At 33.5% G+C, this 23,241-nt stretch overlaps 1 protein-coding gene across 12 annotated transcripts in view; it reads left to right on the plus strand.

Annotated features, from left to right (window-relative positions):
- Positions 1-12,640: 12,640 nt before the first annotated feature.
- LOC107909972 (ADP-ribosylation factor GTPase-activating protein AGD2) overlaps positions 12,641-23,241 on the plus strand; it is a 50,146-nt gene continuing 39,545 nt past the window's right edge. For 10 of the 12 annotated variants that reach the window (XM_016837691.2, XM_016837695.2, XM_016837693.2 and 7 more), the window contains exons 1-7: positions 12,641-12,805; positions 13,160-13,236; positions 13,584-13,693; positions 17,252-17,322; positions 18,601-18,663; positions 19,326-19,370; positions 19,949-20,014. In XM_016837691.2, the coding sequence (XP_016693180.1) occupies positions 12,758-12,805; positions 13,160-13,236; positions 13,584-13,693; positions 17,252-17,322; positions 18,601-18,663; positions 19,326-19,370; positions 19,949-20,014 (480 nt within the window). In that variant the 5' untranslated portion in view covers positions 12,641-12,757. Of the gene's footprint in view, positions 12,806-13,156; positions 13,237-13,583; positions 13,694-14,789; positions 15,102-17,251; positions 17,323-18,600; positions 18,664-19,325; positions 19,371-19,948; positions 20,015-23,241 lie in introns of those variants that run through there. The other 2 variants (XM_016837698.2, XM_016837697.2) reach the window with 2 other exon arrangements.

The following is a 23,241-nucleotide window of genomic DNA, read 5'->3' on the forward strand; positions in this document are numbered from 1 at the left end:
GTGCAATTAAATTAATATAATATCTTCAAAAGGAATTTTATTAAATTGAACTATATTACATTTTAAAAACAAAAAAAAATATTTAATTTAAAGCTACTTAAAAAATATGTAAGCAATATATATAATTCTTTAATCTATTTTTTTGAAATTATGTAAGCAAGTAATATTTATTCACATGAGCATTTTTTATTTTAATTCTAGAAGTAATCCAATTGTACTAGCGGTGTGAATTTTTTTTCTTTAAAAGATTACGTAATCTAATTTAATAAAAGTATTTGATAATCCTATTAATTTGGGACTGAAATTTAAATGTGTAAATCAATTTCAACATTACTTATTTTTAAATGATATATGCATTGAATAACTAATTAATTAGAATAAATGTCAACTTCACACATTTATTAAGGGTATGATTTGAACTTTAAGATCTAAAAATTTTCATTTCCACTATCTTATTCGCAATTTGAAAATTAATCATTAAATCGAATTTGAAGTGAAATATATTTAAAGTATGTGATTGTGTTTAAATATTTAAATTTGTTTAGCTATTTTTTTGGGTGAAATGTTTAACTAATATTAAGTTATGCTATTAGTATCTATACTTTGTGAAATTGTGGATTTAATTCTTATACTTTAATTTTATCAATTTTAGTTTTTATATTTTTTAAATTGGTCAATTTTAGTCCCTGTACTCTTTGAATTTTGAAAATTTAGTCCTATCACAAACAAAAGTAGTAAAATTTGCTTGGTTAAATTCAATTATCAGTCTTGTTGTCGAAACCATTTTTATTTTTTGGAAAAAACAAAAATTAGTTGTCGACGAAAATTAGAGTCGCCACCAATCTTTTATTAAAGTGTGATTGGATCATCTAAAAACGACTTTGGTCTACGAGTTTTAGAAAAACGGGTTCGGGAGTCAGTTACGTACGAGGAAGGATTAGCACCCTCGTAACGCCCAAAAATTGGTACCAAGTTGATTAATAAATGTCTTAATGTCGAGAGTTGAAAAATACGATCCTTAATTAAATTAAGTTATTTATTAAGACTCTCTCATTTTGAAAAAGAAAATGTCACACCCAATGCGTTAGGGCACGATATTTTATTCTTTTCAAGATGAGTTGGTTCAAAAAACTCGTGTAACAAAATTTAAGAAAATATTTAATTGTTTAAAATTTATGAAGAATTCGCAACCCAATACGTTAGGGCACGATTTCTTAAAATCCCAAACATTTAATATTTCCTTTTTTTAAAATCTTTATCTCGAGAAATCAACGCGTCACATCCAATACTTTAGGACACAACATATTGAATTCCCGATCACAAGTTTTATTTTGTTTGATTAAAGAGCAATCCTCGATTGTTAGATTTTACGAAGAAAATCGGAACGCAATACGTTAGGGCTCAATTTTCTTGAAAATCCTAAATACGAGTATTGTCTTTATTTCGAAAGTTTTTTATTTTTTATTTTTAAATTTGAGTAAAAATGTAATGTTATATTGGATGTATGTATAAAGGTCGCAACAACAAATAATAAATACAACAACGATATAGAAATAACATAAATAGTAAATAAGCAAAATTTAAAAAACGATGACATACGAAATATCTAATAAATGAAAAAAATAAATAATAATAAAAACATCCTTTAGAAGGTAAATAAAATACAAATAAATATAAAAATAAAGTGTGTATACGTATATTGAAAATATGGATTTACATATAAAATTTGGTTTATAGAATTTAAATAACAAAATATATAATGTATTTATGAAAACAAAAAATATATAAAAAATATATATAAATTATAGAATATGTGTTAGAAATATGAATATGTATTTAAGTATTTTTTGAAAATAAATAAAAACATGGCTAAATACGTACACATATATATATAGAATATTCTAAAATATAAATATATATATGTACATATATATAAAAGAAATATACACGCATGTAGATTATAAAAAATATATACATATATATAAATTACATTATTATTTAATTAATTTTAAGAAATATAAAGGAAGGACTAAATTAAACTGTAAATAAAAATTCTGAGGCAAATCTGCAAATAAATGGAGACTGAAGGACCAAATTGAACGCGCGTATTACATGGAGGGACCGGAGGGAAAATTTTCCCTACTTCCCTAAACGGCGTCGTTCAATCAGGATCGAATTGAATTTTAAAATGAATAAAAGGGTAAATTTAAAAAAAATATAAAAAAAACTTAATTGTAAAAATATTAAAAGGCGGAGGGGCTAAAAGCGCAATTTACCCCTCCGAATAAAAAGACGCGGATCCTGAGTCCGGGTCAGGTCGACACGCGGATCCCACCCTTCCAAACGGTGTCGTTTTGAGTAGGATATAAAAGCCAAAATTTAGTTAAAAAATTTCATTTTTCATTCTTTTTAAAAAAAACTTCAAAAAGGTTTCAAAAATGCTCTCCCCTTCCTTGTCCTCCGGCCAGGGCCTGGTCATAGGCCGGTCATCGGCCACCGGGTCGGCCGCCGATCTCCGGCACCGTCACCGCCGTCTGCGGTGGCCGAAAAAAAGGAAAACGACCCTTTTGGCTCTCTTGACCTTCCCAAGCCCGGATCTGGGCTCAAAATTCCCAAAACATCAATAAAAATGCCCCGAAAGCCCAAGAAGCCCTTGGCTCCCGGTCGTCTGTCATCGGAGATGACACCCTCGGCCATCGACGGCGATCTGGGCACCACTAAAGGTTATTTCTTTCCTTTTTATTATTTTGTTTTCTTCGTATGTAAAAATACCGATAATAATAAATAAACTAAAGCGAAACGAAAAATAAATAAGTAAAAAAATGTAAATGTGAACCTCCTGGTTCGATTCTTTGTTCTTGTTGTATTGTGTAATTCCCTGTTTTTTTTATTGATTTTTGAATTTGGGGGGGCCTCATTACAGTATATCAATGGCTCTTTTATAGCCGAAGTATCAACAATATAAAGAAACAATCTTTGATTTGATTTGCAAATCTTTTCCTTTCCATATACTGCTGCTTTCTTTCTTGATGTGCAGGTCCGAAGATCATGCTGTGATGCTTGGCTGCGGCGCTTGAGGAAGGTTGCGGTTTACCCTAGAAACCCTAGGGTTTCTGAAACTACTTGGGCCGTTGTTAATTTTGGGCCTATTCTGTTGTAATTGCATTTGAATTGATTGGGCCACTGCTTTGTCTTATTAATTGGGCCATTCAGTCCCGTTTGTAATTCGGGCCCTTTTGACCCGGGCAAAAATAGGGTATTACAATTGCCCCTCTTTGCTCGTTATCATGTAACATAAACGAAGCAAAGACTTAAAAAATACCCAATTTTTCCCGATCGTGCTGGATCTTGGTACTCTTCTTCTTTGAGTAGCCTCATTCATTCCTACTGCATCTGCTTCAATTTACTCCACTGCAATGCCAGGGAGATAGGACTCTTACGTTGTAGTTTCTCAAGAGAACTAAATCTGCTCCACTGCAACTTCAGGGAGATAAGATTTGTAGCTTCAACTTGATCCGCTGCAACTCAAAGATGAATTTGATGCGATCTGCTCTACTATAATTTTAGAGAGACAAGATCCAACCTTCTAATCCACTCCACTACAACTTTAGGGAGATAGGATTTGTTTATTTAGTCTGCCCCACTGCAATTTCAGGGGGATGAGACTTACTTCCTTGAGTCTGCTCCACTACAACTTCAAGGAAATCAGACTCGCTTTCTTGGGTCTGCTCCACTGCAACTTCAGGGAGATAAGACCCGATGTGATCTACTCTACTGTACCTTCAGAGAGATAAGATCCGTGGTTTTAATTTGCTCCACTGCAACTTTAGGGAGATAGGATTATTGGCTTCAAACCGCTCCACTGCAACTTTAGGGAGATAAGATTTGCCATCTTCAATGTTAGGGAAACAAGATTCGCCGTCATAGCTTCAATCTGTTCCATTACACCGCCAGGGAAGTAAGATTCGCCGTTGTGGCTTCAATCTGCTCCACTGTAATGCCAAAGAGATAGGATTTGCTGCTCACAACTTCAATCCACTCCACTTCAGCTAATCTAAGCCTTGACGCCAAGGAGATAAGATTCACCATCATGGCTTCAATTTGCTCCGCTACAACGCCAGGGAAATAAGATTCTCCGTTGCGGCTTCATTCTTTTCCATTGCAACATCAAGGGGATAGGACTGATGTCTTCGATCTGCTTCACTGCCAGTACAGGAAGGCGAGATCTGCTATTTTCAACCTACTCTACTGCTGCTCCAGGAGATAGGATTCACGATCTTCAACCTATTCCACTGCTGACCAGGGAGATAGGACCTACAATCTTCAATCTATTCCACTACTGCACAGGGAGATAGAATTCTCAATCTTCAACCTATTCCACTGCTGACCAGTGAGATAGGATTCACAATCTTTAACCTATTTCACTGCTGTCCAGGGAGATAGGATTCTTTAATCTATTCCACTACTGCCCAGGGAGATAGAATTCTCAATTTTCAACCTATTCCACTGCTGACCAGGGAGATAGGACTCACAATCTTTAACATATTCCACTGCTGTCTAGGGAGATAGGATTCACAGTCTTTAACATATTTCACTATTGTCTAGAGAGATAGGATTCTTTAATCTATTCCACTACTGCCCAGGGAGATAGAATTCTCAATCTTCAATCTATTCCACTGCTGACCAGGGAGATAGGATTTACAATCTTTAACCTATTCCACTGCTGACCAAGGAGATAAGGCTGGGGTCATTGATCTGCTTCGCTGTCGGTGTAGGAAGGCAAGATCTGTTATTTTTAGCCTGCTTCGTTATAACCTAGAGAGTCAAGGCTGGTGTCTTCGATTTGCTTCGCTGTCGGTGTAGGAAGGCAAGATCTGCTATTTTTAGCCTGCTCCAATGCAACCCAGGGAGGCAAGGCTAGTGTCTTCGATCTGCTTCGCTATCGGTACAGGAACGCAAAATCTGCTATCTTCGATCTACTTCACGCTAATATATGAAGACAAGATCTGCTTTCTTCGATCTACTTCGCCACCAGTATGGGAAGACAAGATCTGCATCTTTGATCCACTTCCTACCAATATAGGAAGACAAGACCTGCTATCTTCGATCTACTTCACGCTAATACATGAAGACAAGATCTGCTTTCTTCGATCTACTTCGCCACCAGTATGGGAAGACAAGATCTGCATCTTCGATCCACTTCGCTACCAATATAGGAAGACAGAATTTGCTATCTTCACTGATCTGCTCTCTGGGGAACATGACCTGTATAATGAACCTAATTATGCCTAATGATTAGGATGGCATAAAATGAATCAAATGCTCCTAACTAGTCATGTGTGAATGGTGTTTGCACGAATGCATAATTTTTTTTCCGAGAATGATCTCACTTAGGTTGTCATTGCTCGAAGTTTATTAAGGCTTTAACACTGATGTGCTACAACGCCTTCTTGCTTGGCTGGCTTTTTTGAAGAAACATTTAGTCAGGTTGCCCCCCACTGTAAACTTCAAAGTTCAATCTATTGGGGCGCAAAATTTGTACCATCATTCTCCCACTGTAACCCAAAGGTAGAAATATATGGCTTTTTCTCGATCATCTCCTATCACAATTCAAGGATACAGGATCTAAATCTCTCTGGTCCCTTACACCATTCCCAAGGTATCGTACCAAAGGCTCATGCATAAATGAAGGCTTTCTTTTCCGAGGAAACCTCTTCCTACTGTCTGGTGATCATTGTTTACTTGTTTATTTAAGCTTTGTCATCTTGTTCAATCAATGTTTTTAACAACAAAATCAAAAGAGAAAATCCTAATTTAGACTCTTCCTTTTCAGATTTCCAACCTTTAAACATGGTGCGTTCTAAACAATAGTCCTGTTTCAGGTTCCTATATTATTTAGAAACTTCTAGAGTAATATGTCAAACTTTCCTTGTGAAAGTTTTATTAGTCTATTAATCATTATTCCAATGCAACATACTTGCAAAAAGGGTATAACAATGGATGAGAATACAATTGGTTCTGAGCATAGCTCGAAAGGAATAGATTATCAAAAAATAGTAAATAAGGATAACAAAGAAATTGATTGGGAATGTGTATCTTGGGAAAGAATGAAGTATTCCAAGAACAACAAATTCAATATAAATAGTATGAAAATTGGGTGCCCCAGATATCGCAGCTTGAGCTTCTCTGTACAAACTTTTTGAAGACCATTCTGAGTTTGACATGTGTTTAGGAGATCTACAGTACTTCATCGATGTCCCAAGATGTCGCCTACCATTTCCTGTTGATTCAGGTATAGCAAGATCACAACATGCCTCAATCTGATCAAAATTTGAGCTGCTCTGATCACCTCATGTCCCATTCTGATTAAAATTTGAGTCGCCCTTTTCGGGTTTTCAACTCAAATCCCCTTTGGTCTCAAGGCGTCCTTTGCGGATTTTCACCTTGGCCTCTCCTTTTTCTTTTTTTTTCTTTTTTTTGAAATATTTTTTGATTGAATCTGAACTCATAGGATTAGGCATGTCCTTGTTATCCCTTCTGATAAAAATTGACGCTTTTTCAGATAAAGCATTCTACATAAGGTCCTTCCAGCTTGAGATAAAGTTCTTTTTGTATGGGAATGATCTTCTTCAATACCAGGTCCCTCTTAAGGAATTCTCTAGGCCGGACCTTTTTTGTGAGCTTGCATCATTTGCTTTTGGCGCATTTGACCATGATGGATAACTTTGAACATTCCTCTTCAATCGAAATTTGATCCAAAAACTCAGAGAGAAATAATCTTGTCTTCAATAGGCAAAACCGCGATGGGCCCAAGAGAAAGGCATTGCCCCAGTAGAGTTTTTTTTTGCGCCATTTTTTTGGAAATATGGCATTAATCGTGAACAGACTGCAAACTTTTGATATTGTGCTGTTGTTCAAATTTAGTACATTGTCAGATATGATCCTTTTGGCGTTCCATACTGACATAAGATTCTTCACGAATTTGCTAACTGTCGACTTTGTGACATTGGTATATGAAGCAGCTTCCACCCATTTAGTAAAGTAATTGACGACCACAAAGATGAATCGATGACCGTCAGATTCTTTTGGCGAGATTAACCAAATGACCTTCATGCCCCACATAAGGAGAAGTCATGTATCCTAATGATTCTTTGTAGGGTAAGATCCGTTTCTCGACTTGTTCTACCATCCTTAACAAGTCCGGAAATAGGCTACAATCTATGTCATCTTCAAAGTCATGAGATCCCTTTAAACACATGTCTTGCTCAAAAGGAGATTCTAAGTCTGTAGTAGCGTCACTCATGTCGTTGATATCCAGGGACCTATTGTAGGTACAAAAGATTATACAAAGAATGTATGAATTTAAGAATTTGTACATTATGATTATGAATGAAAGATTTATTTGGAAGATAATCTAATAGAATGAAAGAATAAAAAAATAATTATTCGTAAAGAATGAAAGAATATTGGCTCAAAAATGATCGCAAAGATGCATTTCATTAAAATAATGACGTTCAGACATGAGCCTATTTCACAAAGATATTTCTATCACTTTTAGGCTAAAAACAATAAAAATGTTCTGAACATTACTCTAAATAAGCTCTAAAAACTACAGGGATTTCTTCCGTAGTTCAATTACTTTGAACACTCCCAGATTTATAAGGGTGGATATCTAACAAGGCCCCCCTTTCATTTGTGTCTTCCTATATGTCATTGATGTGAACACTTCCCAACATCTCTTCATATATTGCATTCATCTCATTGTCAATCATGATCGGGTAGCAAATTTTCTGCATTAAATGAGCCATCCAACTTGACAATACCCATGTTGATGAATTTTTCAACTAGCTTTTTGAAGGTAATGCAATTCTCTATTAAGTGTCCCGTAATTCCCGCATGATAATTGCATTGTGCACTTGCGTCGTACCATTTGGGATATGGAGACTGTGGAGGCTTCACATGTAAAGGAGAAATAGCATGCGCATCGAATAAGCTTTGATACAGCTCCTTGTACGACATTGGAATTGGCGTGAACTGGAGTTTTTCAGTACCTTGCTTCACATATGATTCTTGTCTTGATGAACCTTGCTGATTAGTAATTTATTTACTGTACGTATTCACGTTGTTCACCTCATTTTCTTTTTCTTTTGAGGCTTGCCTTCTGTTATTGGTCTGATATTGTTGAGATTTGATAGTAAGGGGTACCCCTTGTGGACGCATATCTGGCTGAACACTTATCGAGGTAAAACTTGAGGGATAAACAGAGCCTTCATTATCTTCCCCAAAGTGGACCACCGAGTCTTTCACTTCTTCTAACTCTCCAGCTAGCAATCGGTTAAACTGGCTCATCATAGTTCTCTGTAATTCTAGCATCTGATCTCTCATTTCCTGTTGAAATTTGGTCAGTTGCTCCTACATCTGCATTTGCATTCGCTCTAATTTCTCCAACCTTTGGTCTATTTCTTTAGTCTTTGCTTGGGGACCGTAAGGGTGTTAGTTTTCCAGATTAGCTGAAATAACTTTACTCAATTAGAGTCTTTTAACGGTCTTTAATGCATATGGTGTGATGCATGAAATGGATGCAAAAAGGCGTCAATTCTAATTTGATTTCATTTAGAAAGCTTTACTAGAAAGTAAATTTCTTTACATTAAACGGATGTATGTACGGCCTTGCCCTCACATTCCAAGAAACAACATCAATCTTTCCTTCATCTGGATGTTTAAGACAAATCACGCAAATTTTCAATGGACGTCACTACTAACTTCTTTTTACGTGATCCATTATCTGCCCGTCTTCGTAATGCTCATCTGCTTCTTTAAATGTCGACAGCTCTTGAATAATCAACTTGAATTTTAGGGCCATGAAGCAAAGTCGTATACTTCTTCATCACCCTTCTTTTGTTATGTTTCTTGGAATATATTTGGGAAACTGTATTTCTTCCACTTTATCAAGAAACCCTTTTTCCATGATAAGCTTTCTATCTAGCAACCAAATATGAACCAACGCCTTTCAGAATGAAATGCCATGTAGTTGGAATGCCATGCGATCAAAGTAAAACACAAAAAGTCAGTATCATGTATAAACATAGAATCAACAAATAATAAAACACCTATTCGGGTATCTACTAGGGTTTAGTGTAGCTCTACCTAGGGTGGATTCCTAAGGTTCATTATACGAGGTTCGGCTTCTAGGGCAAAGGTACCCGAACCAACAGATTCCTCGATCTCCACCCATTATAGGCTCATATAGATCAAGTTCAGTTAAGGGGAATACATTTTCCCTATGACTATACGGAGATGAAAATCTCACGAAGGCATAGGTACAGATGTATTCCGAAAGCGATCCACTATCCTATACGGAGGTGAAAACCTCACGAAGGAATAGTTTCTCACTCCCACTTAGAAGGGTAAAATCATTCAACTCATGTAATATATAATGCAAAAATAACTTAGATCAATTAAACAATAATATAATGAATGCAAAAGGATCTTATGAATTTTTAAAATTTATTTTCTCGACCTTAAGACAAAAATTAATCAACTTTGTGGCTCAACTCTCTTATTTTTAAAAGTCTCCAGTGGAGTCGCCAAGCTGTCGAAACCATTTTTATTTTTGGAAAAAAAATTAGTTGTCAACGAAAATTGGAGTCGCCACCAATCTTTTATTAAGGTGTGATTGGATCACCTAAAAACGACGTTGGTCTACGAGTTTTAGAAAAACGGGTTCGGGAGTCAGTTACGTACGAGGAAGGATTAGCACCCTCGTAACGCCCAAAAATTGGTACCAAGTTGATTAATAAATGTCTTAATGTCGAGAGTTGAAAAATACGATCCTTAATTAAATTAAGTTATTTATTAAGACTCTCTCATTTTGAAAAAGAAAATGTCACACCCAATGCGTTAGGGCACGATATTTTATTCTTTTCAAGATGAGTTGGTCCAAAAAAACTCGTGTAATAAAATTTAAGAAAATATTTAATTGTTTAAAATTTATGAAGAAATCGTAGCCCAATACGTTAGGGCACGATTTCTTAAAATCCCAAACATTGAATATTTCCTTTATTTAAAAAAAAATATTTATCTCGAGAAATCAACGCGTCACATCCAATACGTTAGGACACAACATAATGAATTCCCGATGACAAGTTTTATTTTGTTTGATTAAAGAGCAATCCTCAATTGTTAGATTTTACGAAGAAAATCGAAATCCAATACGTTAGGACTCAATTTTCTTGAAAATCCTAAATACGAGTATTGTCTTTATTTTGAAAATTTTTTATTTTTATTTTTAAATTTGAGTAAAAATGTAATGTTATATTAGATGTATGTATAAAGGTCGCAACAACAAATAATAAATATAACAACGATATAGAAATAACATAAATAGTAAATAAGCAAAATTTGAAAAACGATGACATACGAAATATCTAATAAATGAACAAAAATAAATAATAATTAAAAACATCCTTTAGAAGGTAAATAAAAATACAAATAAATATAAAAATAAAGTGTGTATACGTATATTGAAAATATGGATTTACATATAAAATTTGGTTTATAGAATTTAAATAACAAAATATATAATGTATTTATGAAAACAAAAAAATATATAAAAAAAATATAAATTATAGAATATGTGTTAGAAATATGAATATGTATTTAAGTATTTTTTGAAAATAAATAAAAACATGGCTAAATACGTACACATATATATATAGAATATTCTAAAATATAAATATATATATGTACATATATATAAAAGAAATATACACGCATGTAGACTATAAAAAATATATACATATATAAAAATTACATTATTAATTAATTAATTTTAAGAAATATAAAGGAAGGACTAAATTAAACTGTAAATAAAAATTCTGAGGCAAATCTGCAAATAAATGGAGAATGAAGGACCAAATTGAACGCGCGTATTACATGGAGGGACCGGAGGGGAAATTTTCCCTACTTCTCTAAACGGCGTCGTTCAATCAGGATCGAATTGAATTTTAAAATGAATAAAAGGGTAAATTTAAAAAAATATATAAAAAACTTAATTGTAAAAATATTAAAAGACGGAGGGGCTAAAAGTGCAATTTACCCCTCCGCATAAAATCACACGGATCCTGGGTTCGGGTCGGGTCGGGTCGACACGCAGATCCCACCCTTCCAAACGGTGCCGTTTTCAGTAGGCTATATAAGCCAAAATTTAGTTAAAAAATTTTATTTTTCATTCTTTTTTAAAAAAAAACTTCAAAAAGGTTTCAAAAATGCTCTCCCCTTCCTTGTCCTCCGGCCAGGGCCTGGTCATAGGCCGGTCATCGGCCACCGGGTCGGCCGCCGATCTCCGGCACCGTCACCGCCGTCTGCGGTGGCCGAAAAAAAGGAAAACGACCCTTTTGGCTCTCTTGACCTTCCCAAGCCCGGATCTGGGCTCAAAATTCCCAAAACATCAATAAAAATGCCCCGAAAGCCCAAGAAGCCCTTGGCTCTCGGTCGTCTGTCATCGGAGACGACACCCTCGGCCATCGACGGCGATCTGGGCACCACTAAAGGTTATTTCTTTCCTTTTTATTATTTTGTTTTATTCGTATGTAAAAACACCGATAATAATAAATAAACTAAAGCGAAACGAAAAATAAATAAGTAAAAAAACTGTAAATGTGAACCTCTTGGTTCGATTCTTTGTTCTTGTTGTATTGTGTAATTCCCTGTTTTTTTATTGATTTTCGAATTCGGGGGGGGGGGCCTCATTACAGTATATCGATGGCTCTTTTATAGCCGAAGTATCAACAATATAAAGAAACAATCTTTGATTTGATTTGCAAATCTATTCATTTCCATATACTGCTGCTTTCTTTCTTGATGTGTAGGTCCGAAGATCATGCTGTGATGCTTGGCTGCGGTGCTTGAGGAAGGCTGCGGTTTACCCTAGAAACCCTAGGGTTTCTGAAACTACTTGGGCCACTGTTAATTTTGGGCCTATTCTATTGTAATTGCATTTGAATTAATTGGGCCATTCAGTCCTGTTTGTAATTCGGGCCCTTTTGACCCGGGCAAAAATAGGGTATTACACTTGTAATATGCGTACAGTTGTAGATTTAGTTCATATTCTCCAATTGAATCATTCTAAGATCCTATATTTTTCAAATATTAAAATTTCAGTCTTGATGCTAAATGGCCATTGTTAATCCATGAACTAAATTTTTAGTGACTAATACTAAAAATAATAAGCTAATATAGCATTAGATATATGATAATATATTTACCCCATCAAAATTTAAAAATAACAAATCTTAATGAATATAATAACTATCATTTGGTGAGGACTGAAATTTTAAAATCTAAAAAATACATAAACTAAAATATCAAATTAAGATACAAAAACTAAATATACAACTTTGACAAATAGCAGGAGTTAACATTTAATTAAGCACTGCTTATTAACACACCAGTCTTGGAATTTCAACGGGCCGTACACTCAATCAAATATAGGCTCATTTTGTATTTACCCATTTTTAATGAACTATTTTAGTGGGTTTATAGCCTTTAAGGCTCAAACTCACTGAGCCCATATAGGCCCCTGGCTCGCCCGCGAACCTAGTTAGTTGGTTGATCTTTCTTTAAATAAATAAATAAAACAGCTTCATCTGGCATGGTCTCCATTACTTTCATTTTGGATCCGAGACACAGACCCTGCGATCTTTTGAGATTGAATTTTGAAAGATAAAGAAGAAGAAAAGAAAAAAGCAAATTAGCAATGTCGGCCTTTCTCAAGCTTGAAGATTCACCTATGTTTCAAAAGCAGGTAACTCCGAAGTTCTCCACATTTCCCCTATTCTACATTTGTGTTTTCAGAATTAAGGTTTTATTTTTTTATAATTTCGTTTGATTGCCTAGCCAATGACTAACTGAAAAGTTTTTTTTTCCCTTTTTGAATCCAATTGTGAACAATGGTTACCGTTTCATTTGAATATAAAATTTTCTATTTTCTTTTCTTTTTAACCGAACAGTGAAGAATCAAAATTCACTTGAATCTTATTTCCAAAAGTAATTGGTATTGGTTAAAGTAATGGCTTATTTTTATATTTCTTTTCGGTTATAACTATTTTTCTTTAATTGACGAAAAAACTGATTCTAATCTTTTTTGTTGATGGAACAGATATGGTCTTTGGAGCACATGGCTGATGATTTGAAAAATCGCTGTCAAATACTGTATAAAGGAAGCAAAAGGTTTATGTATGTATCTTTCTATTTCAAAATTCGCTAATTCGTTTTACTCATAGCGTAAATGCTGGATTCAATTCTTTTGCCTTGGTCCCCGAACATCTGTCGTGTGACTTTGAATTTGTCCTCTCTCCCCTGCTATGACATAATTCCACTGCAATAATGAATAGGATATGATTAAGTTAATTGGCCAAGACCCAATAAAAGAAGGAAGAGAACAAGTGCTCCCTTTAGTGACTTGAGTTGTAAAATACAAAAAGAATTATTGAAGATACATCTCACTCTGAATCTCTCTCTCCCTCTCTTTTTCCCATATATGCATGTTTATATATTTTGCTCCATCTCTATTCCTTTTGCAGGGCAGCCCTTGGAGAAGCATATAATGGAGACAATAGCTTTGCTGATTCTTTAGAAGCATTTGGTGGTGCGAAGGATGATCCTTATAGTTTATCTATAGGAGGTTTCCAAGGTGTCGTCTTATTTAGACCTCTTTTAACTACAAAACCCGTCTTACTAGTTATTGTTAACAATTTTGATTAGGTTTAAAGTTTTGGTTCTTGTGTTGCAACTTGCAAGCTTTGTCAATTACTGGAGATGAAACATATAACAGATGTGCATTTAACTCCGTGCGCATATGTGTTTCTGACTGTTGATTACTTTCTCAAGCAAATTCCTGTTTACAGTCAATGGCAGAAGGCCATAAACTAAATGCGCATTTTGCCTCTTTGCAGAACAAATGCTATCGATTGGCAATTGCTTTTTCCCTGTTTGGTTTACGTTTAAAAGCCCTTATTTTCATCTTATTTAGTCTAATGCATTTAAGAAAAAGGAAAAAAATCGTTAGGAGATCTCATTGGGTGGAATATGAAGTTAGCTTTCGGATCACCTGGTGAATAATTAGTAATATGTATGCTTAGTCTGAGTGGTAGATGTAGGCATGAAACAATATATTTGACTTTTTAATAATAATAATAATAATAATAATAATAATAATAATAATAATAATAATAATACTTTAAAAGAAGAGGTCTTTGGACTGAAGTCTGGACAAGTTCAGATCATATATGGACATCTAGTTACCACTGAATATTTTAATTCACTAAAGATGTCTCACATTCCAGAGTTAAAAGTTAGGTGAATAAATTGAGGTTTTAGACTTTTAGAAAAATTATTCTAGTAATTTTTTACAGAGTTGTGACGTGTAAAATCTGCGACAGAAAGACATGCTGTAATGGAGCTGAAATATATAGGTGAGTATAACGGTAACACGAAGCTTTTAAAAGTTAGGTTTTCTGTGTTTCAGATTCTTATATACAGAATACTAATTTTCTAGAGGATAGGGGAGAATCCTATTCTACCATTGTTAATGACAAATGAAATTTGTTTGTTTGTGTGTGTACGTGTGTATGTGGGTGCATGCGTGTTTTTCCTGTATAAGGAAGCTACAGTCCCGTCAGTTGAGATAGGAGAATTTGGGTTAACACTCCAAAAGCTGAACCTGGTAGATTTGCTGTTAGGCCCAATGACAATGAGCTGATGGCGTACTTGTAAAATATTTATTTTAGATCAGCGTCTGGAATCCAGGGGTGCCTCCTAAGATCATTGTTTAGAGGCTGCTTGGAACCTTGGCTTATGAGATTTTAATTTAATGGAGATGGCATATGGTGTGTGGACCTTTTCTTTTTCTTTGTCTTGAAGAAGAGATATTGAAAGTGGCTTATCTTTCTTTGCTTCATTGTATGGTTGCTGGCAAGTGGTAGTCTGTGTTGTTTCATACTCTTGATTTTTGCTGGCTATATCTCATCTGGTAGTTGAGTTGTCTTGGTGGAAGACAATAGGAAGATTATCATGTTGGACCGTTAACTTACTAATTAGGGGTAAGATTTTCATTCCCTTTCTCCAACTAATGTTCCATTTTCCTGAACAGAAAGTTTATCTGGTCACAGTCCACTAGCTTTCTTGTCAGGTGAGATTGATATATATGTTGAAATATGTATATATTTTAAATTTATTTAGTTAGATAAATCTTATTTAGGTAGATAAGTTTTATTCATATTCTAGGAATATTTTATTTTATCTTTTAGTAGTTTATTAGAATAAGAGAATTATTTTTCCAATTAGGATTAGACTCTTTTCTCTATTTAAGTTTAGCTCTTTAGTTAATAAAAAATATAACAGTTTTGTTAAAAACTTTCTTGAAAACTTTCATGGTATCAGAGCTAGGTTAAATCCCTAGTAATATCATGGTTAAAACAATCTTCAATGGAGATAAGAGATCCAACAATCAAACAGAGGAAGAAAGTTTTACCGTTAAAACAACTACCGAGAGTACAATGGCTCAAGGGACAGAGGCGTCTCACCTTTCTTTTTAGTTGACATCTCACAAGCTGAATGGCAATAATTATCTGGAATGGTCGCAGTCCGTAAAATTAGCAATCGATTGGCGCTGATCACACAAGTTGTTAAAAAAACAAAGTTACTCACAAGGGCAAGCTGATCACACAATGTTCTATCGACATTCACAAAAAAATAGAATAGCAGTTATTATAGTTTATGTCGATGATACCATTCTTACAGGAAATGATGTGGATGAAATAAGGCGCCCCAAGGAGCACTTAGCATTGGAGTTTGAGATCAAAGACTTGGGTCCTTTGAAATACTTTCTTGGAATGGAGGTTGCTCGATCAAAGAAGGGTTTTGTGGTCTCTCAGAAAAAATATGTGATTGATCTTTTAAAAGAGGTCGAGATGAGTGGTTGCCACCCAACTGACACACCAATTGATCCAAATGTAAAATTCAGAAATAAAGAATGTCGATTAGTTGATAAAGGGCAATACTAAGATTAGTTGGTAAGTTAATTTACTTATCACATACAAGGTCAGACATAGCTTTTGCAGTGAGCTTAGTGAGTCAATTTATGCACTCCCCAATGGAGGAACATGAAGAAGCAATGTTTCAGATTCTAAGATACTTGAAGAGTTCACTTGGAAAAGGCTTAACCTTCAAGAAATCCGAACAAAGAGAAATTGAAGCTTATACAGATGTAGATTGGGCAAGCTCAATAACAGATAGAAGATTTACATCAGGATACTGTACATTTGTTTGGGGAAACCTTGTGATTGGGCGAAGCAAAAAACAAAGTATTGTAGCAAGAAGTAGTGCAGAGGCTGAGTTTAGATCAATGACTTAAGGAATTTGTGAAATGATGTGGTTAAAAAGAATTATAAAAGAGCTGAGGAAACCAATAACTTCACCAATGAAGTTGTACTGTGATAGCAAAGCTGCCATTAGTATTGCTCACAACCCAGTCCAACATGACAAAACTAAACATGTTGAGATTGATAGTCACTTTATCAAGGAGAAGATTGAAGAAGGTCAAGTGTGCATGCCGTTTGTTCCTTCAAAGCAACAGATTGCTGACATACTCACCAAAAGGCTCTCTAAGACAAGCTTTGATTTTCTTGTAAGCAAGTTGGGCATGATTGATATATATGCACCAACTTGAGGGAGGGTGTTGAAATATGTATATATTTTAAATTTATTTAGGTAGATAAGTTTTATTCATATTCTAGGAATATTTTATTTTATCTTTTAGTAGTTTATTAGAATAAGAGAATTATTTTCCCTTATGTTTTAGTAGTTTATTAGAATAAGAGAATTTTTTTCCCAATTAGGATTATGACTCGTTTCTCTATTTAACAGTTCTTTAGTTAATAAAAAATAGAACAGTTTTATTAAAAGCTCTTTTGAAAACTTTCAATATAAATGTATGTGTATATATATTTGGGTATAAGGAAATTGAGAATTTCACCTTTTTTTTCCTGGTTATCTATTTCTTAATTTGAAGCCTCTGTTGCATCCTTAGCAAGTTTATTTGATAAAAAATTATACTGCAAAATGAAAAAGGGGAAGATGACATTTCGGGCTTCAAAAATAGAATAGCTTTTTTTGATGTTGAGATAGAATAACCTAGCTGAAAAATTGAAGATTTTACCTGAAAGCATTTTACATGGTTCCTTTTTTGTAGGGCCGATCATGTCCAAGTTCATCAAAGCTTTTCGTGAGCTTGCTAGTTATAAGGAGTTGCTTCGTTCACAAGTGAGTGTCAATTTACCATCTAAAGAAAGCAATTTTTTCTTATACAATTGAAAAACACATGGATTAGTATCCTTTTTCTTGTTATTGCCTATTACAATGGTATCTGGGTTGTTATTGGCAACAACTTACTAATGTTGCTTTTTTTTCCTGCATGAATATTTCCTTTTTGTTAAGCATCCAACCGAAAACCAGTTGGTAATAAGTTAAGGGGCCCAGCTTTAATATAAAGTCACACATGCCTAATACTTAACAGATGTGGAATAAGCGCACTTAACACTCCTCACGTGTAATTCATAGAGCCTACATGTGGACAACCTTACAACGGGTTTAGTAGGAAGAACAATATGGCAAGACCTAGACTTTGATACCATGTTAAACTTCCAACCTTAAACCAATTGGTAATAGGTGGAGGGGCCCAACTTTAATATAAGATCACATATTACACAACAGATGTGGGGTGACACCACTTAACACCTTTCTGTTTACACGAGTATGCATGATTAGATAGTGCTTGGCATGTAAGAGATATTTACATCTCTATGAATGGATATGCATGTTTATTTAAAGTTGTGTGAATTAATTAACCATGCATGAACAATTTGTCAATTAAATGATTTTTATGTCAAATGTCATATTTGCCTTACCTTTACTCCCAAAATGAGTTTGAAAGACATGCTTACCTTTAAAACTTGTATTGTAAAGACATAGCAGATGTGTCTACAAAATGTATCAACTCCTTTGGCCAGCTCCTTTGGCCAGCTTTTAATAAGGAAATAAGCAACCATATTGTAAAACCAAGGACCTTTGCAATTTTTCTTTTGAAAACAATGCAGGTGCACCTTTACAAACAGTCTTATGACATTATATTTTCTGCTAAAAACAAATTTGCATGATCAGGTTGTAGCTTTACCCAAGAAAGTATTTAACATGTTTGTGAATGCAACTACTTTAGAAATTTCAATTGCTAGCAGATGCATTCATGTTCGTTCTGGTTAGTTACCTTGCTCTTTCATGTAAAAGCACTAGAAGACATTGACATATTTGTTGCACGTGAAAGTCATCTTGAGGCTACCTGCTGCATAACCTCACGATAAACAAAATTCTGTCTTAAAACACTTCATATATTGGAATCAATATTAACATTTTCCTCATAGCCTTCTACATGTCCAATATAATTGTTACTTATCATTTTCATATTTTGTTTTGCATGGTCAATTTTGTTTTTGAGATTTCAATATCAATGGAATTTTGTTTTTGAGATTTTAATATCAATTACAGGTGGAGCATGTGTTAATTGATCAGTTAATGCACTTTATGAATGTTGATTTGCAAGATGCGAAGGTAAACATTATTTATCAGCCATCTCTATCTTTTGTTTTCTAAAAGTGGTTGTTTTAATAATCAGTTTATTGAAACTCTCATGGCCTAGCCCACTTTCTAGCTTTGTGCGTGTGTGTTGAAATTTTATCTTTTGAAAAATTTAACAAAAATCAAGTCTGAGAGATGAACTCTATCACTTTCTTGTTGAGATTTTGCTATGAAACTTGGTTGCGTTTGCAATAGGGGGTTGTTAATGATTGCCACACTTCGAAAGAAATGAGTGGTCCACCTTGGAATCTGAAACTCAAAATGTTAAGAAAACATAGGACTCTTAGATGACTAAGTCATGGACATTACAACTTAGGAGAGATTGTATATTATCCACATAATAACTCATTGTGGATGAACATATTGAATATACATGTTGATAATTGTGGAAGGCAAATATTTCCAAGATAGATGTGATGTCTTGGGATACTATAAATTCTGATGTGGGAGCTTGGGTTGTTGGTGTGTGAGGTAGCGAACAAATTAGATGGGAAAACATAACAACAAAATTCATCTTTGAATAGCTGAACATTTTTAATAACTCTTCTTCTTCCTTGCTAATTAGGTTAGTGTTAAGAGCTAAATTTCCTCCCTTCCCAATTTGTCTCACAGCTCTCATCCTCTGTATTCTGCAGGAGTCTCGTCGACGGTTTGACAAAGCTATAAGTACATATGATCAGGTATTAAAGACAATGGAAATTTCTTTTCTGACATGAAGTTCATTATTGGATTTGGTTCTTAATGACACTTTAAATCTCCTTCATTGTTTCTCTCCCTCTCTTTCCTTTGGGGTCACCTGATCAGGAGTAAATTTTGAACTATCCAATTATTAGGTAAAAACACACCATGGTTGCATGTAATAACACCAAGAGTTCTTCTGAATCAAGAGCTATCCAATAGAAATATGTAACAGAGAAACCAAATCAGCAGGTTGATGATGACATGTCCTGAAATCTAAAAATATTTGTTGCCGAAAATAGATTTATTGACATATTTCTAGTTTACTAGCTTCAGTATTAAGTGGCAAACATTGATGAAGATGTCTCAATTCTAAAGAAGTTTTTCATTGGATTTACTGATACAAATGCTGATATTTCAAAAGAGTTGGAGATTGCTATTCGTTGTAGAAGTTTTAGAAATCAGCTGCTTTTTCTCTAAAAATTTATGAAAAGCTGCCAATCAAACATAATAAAATAGCATCATATTTTTTTATTCTTGTAAAATATAATGATTGTTGTTAAATGTTTTGTACTACCAGGCACGTGAAAAGTTTGTGTCTTTGAAGAAGAATACGCCAGGAGATATTGTTGCTGAGCTAGAAGAGGTATTATTTTTCCTTAAATTAATGACTTCTCACATATTTCTAAGAAGGCTATGAGAAGACGTTCTTATACTACACTTTGTGTTTCACTAGATTTTTCATTGTGCTACTATATTGAATCTGGTTCACTAGTTAGAAAACATTTAACTGTTTCAAAACCATAGAAAAGAAACAAAGTTCCTGTTTCTTTTGACCAGGCAACTATGGATCTTATATCAATTTAGCTTGTAGTCATTGCACTCTTTAACTATGGATCTTATATCAATTTAGCTTGTAGTCATTGCACTCTTTACTTACCTTTATCTGAAGAAAGTATTTTCCAGTTACTTGGATTGAATGTTTACAGGACCTGGCCTTTTCTGCTTAGATATCCATTATGTTGTTTCTAGTATCTAATAGCTCATAGTTAATCTACTATTGACAAATTTTTTGGTTCCAAACTTGAACATCTATTCGAGTGCAAAAGTAAATACCTCATTTGCTTCAAGAATTGATAATCTACCTAACTAATCGGTTTCTTATATTAAAGATGGAATTGTGGCTTGATTTTTTGCCAATGAAGGCATCATTTGATTGGATTATTATCTTTTATTGTGTTTTGATTTATTTTGAACTTGATAGGCCCGAAAATACCAAGATGGGGTAAATTGGTATTTTAAAATTATTTGCAAACTTTTCTAAATAACGAGGGAAGGAAAGAAACACTTGGACAATTCGACCTAATTGTCTACCTCTACTATCTTGGTATACCTTAACAAATGTTTTACCAATATACTATACTTGAATTCTTACCTTTTCAGGAGAAAGTATAACTTTTACAATCTCTATCTTTTTCACAAGGTTGAAATAGAATCTTCCTTAGTTTTTGTAGCTAAACTTGAAGCCTCTAGCTTTTACATGGCTCAACTATACCCTTTACAAATTACCTAAAGTCTTATACCTCAAAAACCTTAAGTATCATTTTGCAAGTACAAAGAAAATATATAAACAGTGAAGGCGTCTCAAAGGTGTGTTCTACAAGTGTTAAGCTTTTTCAAAGAATTGAAATAAGAATGATAAATAGGTTTAACAATAAGGTCCTAAAAAGATATGTACAAGAGAAAATGAAGAAATAAAGAATTTGAGTACTTTTCTCTTGATCTTGATACTTGGATATCTCTCTTGATATTTGAAATCTATTTATACTAATGAATAAGTTTGTGGACGTTTATGGTTGTTTGGGATGAAATCTAACCGTTGGAAGCATTGATTTTGGGCTTAAAACTATCCCTGGACATTATGTCTTGAGACCTAGCAAAATATGTCTCGAGACAAGGAAAAAAAATAGTCGTTATATAGCTATTGTCAGGCCATGTCTCGAGACATGAATAGTGTGTCTCGAGACAATTTGTCAATTGTCTTTAGACATACTGCACAATGTCTCAAGGTAGATAGCTCTTGAAATAGATTTTTGCTTTTAAGTTTTCATGTCTCAAGACACATAGTTGTATGTCTCAAGACTTGCATGCCAAAGCCCGTTAGAAACATTTTAAGCACTTTTATTTTAACCTAAAAACATTTAGATAAATTAAAACACATTTATAACATAATTTTGAGTATTTGCAAGACTTTGAAAATGTTTGATAAAATTTTTAATTTATTTTCACCAAATGATTTAGGACATATAATACATAACAAATTCATCTTAAATATTATTTTGACATAATAAAAATTTAAGAGAAATTTGCATTTTGAAAAAGCTCATTCGAAATCATTTAGTTATTTTCAAAATATAATTCCCCCTTAATAAAAATTTTCAAGCACAAATACTTAAACAAGACATAAACATATTGAATTTCAACAAGAGATGACAATTCAAGCACAAATACTTAAACAAGACATAAGCGTATTGAATTGCAACAAGAGATATGACAATTAAGCATTGGAGAAATTCAATAAAATCCAAGACTTTTAAAAGATTTTATGCATGCATTTAAGATAAAACATGGTTATGCTTATATGCATAAAGTACCTACTAATGTTATGCATTTATCAATAAAGTATCAATAAAGCATATATGCATGAATATTAATTCATTTGCATAAGCATATGAAGATATACATTCAAAATATGCAAATTTCATTTTTTTCTCCCCCTTTTTGGTATATCAAAAAACATTTAAAACATTTAAAGAATGATACCAATTTTATGTCAAGATTGATGCAAGAATATAATGAGTCATAATATATTCATGTCAAGAACATTCAATTGCATTCTTAGAAGTAAACAACGAACTTCAAAAAAGAATGATATGACAAAGAAGTATATTTGAAATCCATTTATAAAGAATATTTTAGACAAAAATTCTAAAAATCATATGAATAAGTCTTAATTGCATAAAAGTTAAACCAAATTCATGCCTAATGGAAGGTACTAATTGCATGCTAAGCATAATTCAATGAAAGATCACAAGCAATTGCTAATTTTAGAACTCTCTATTAATAGATGCATATCTTAATGATTTTCTCTCTTTTTTTCTAGATATCAAATACTATTAAACAAAATAAGATATGAAAAGTATAATGGCATCAACAAACTGGATATCAAAAGCCCATCAAAGCTACAATGATACCAATTATGAAGAGTATAAGGAGGAGAACTTCATACAAACATACATTATTGAATGAATAAAGCATGTAGACAAACAAGAAGGATTTCATTCGATAAGTATACTCAGCATCACACAATTTTACCATTTTCGGTAAGCATAGTACATGGCAAAGACATCCATTTAATAATATAACAATATAGTCATACAATGGAGTGTGATGTGAGGGAGGTGTAATGGCATATTAGCACAAGACAAATTTCAATAAAAGCACAAATTATGTCATGAAAAAGATATCTAAGGATATATCAAGTAATAGCAAGATACCAATGAGGAGTCCTAAATCCAAACTCTTAATCCTAAGACTAAATCTAATCCTAACTTATTAACTTAAATTTAATCCTAAGTTCTAAACTTAAGTTCTAAGTTTTTAATCGTAGTTCTAATAAGTTAAGAGTTTAAGAATTATACATTTTGTAAAATGGTCATCGAAGGTTCAAAATAAGATAAAAGCATAAGTTTATAAATAAAACAAAGTTGTTCAAATGATCTTATGGCCTTAATTTCAATATATATATTTAAGCGTCACATTTTCTTGAAAAATTCTAATGATTTTCAATAAGGGTCATTAAGGTACAAAGTA

Source organism: Gossypium hirsutum, chromosome D02, assembly GCF_007990345.1.
Source record: "Gossypium hirsutum isolate 1008001.06 chromosome D02, Gossypium_hirsutum_v2.1, whole genome shotgun sequence".
Lineage (NCBI taxonomy): Eukaryota > Viridiplantae > Streptophyta > Magnoliopsida > Malvales > Malvaceae > Gossypium > Gossypium hirsutum.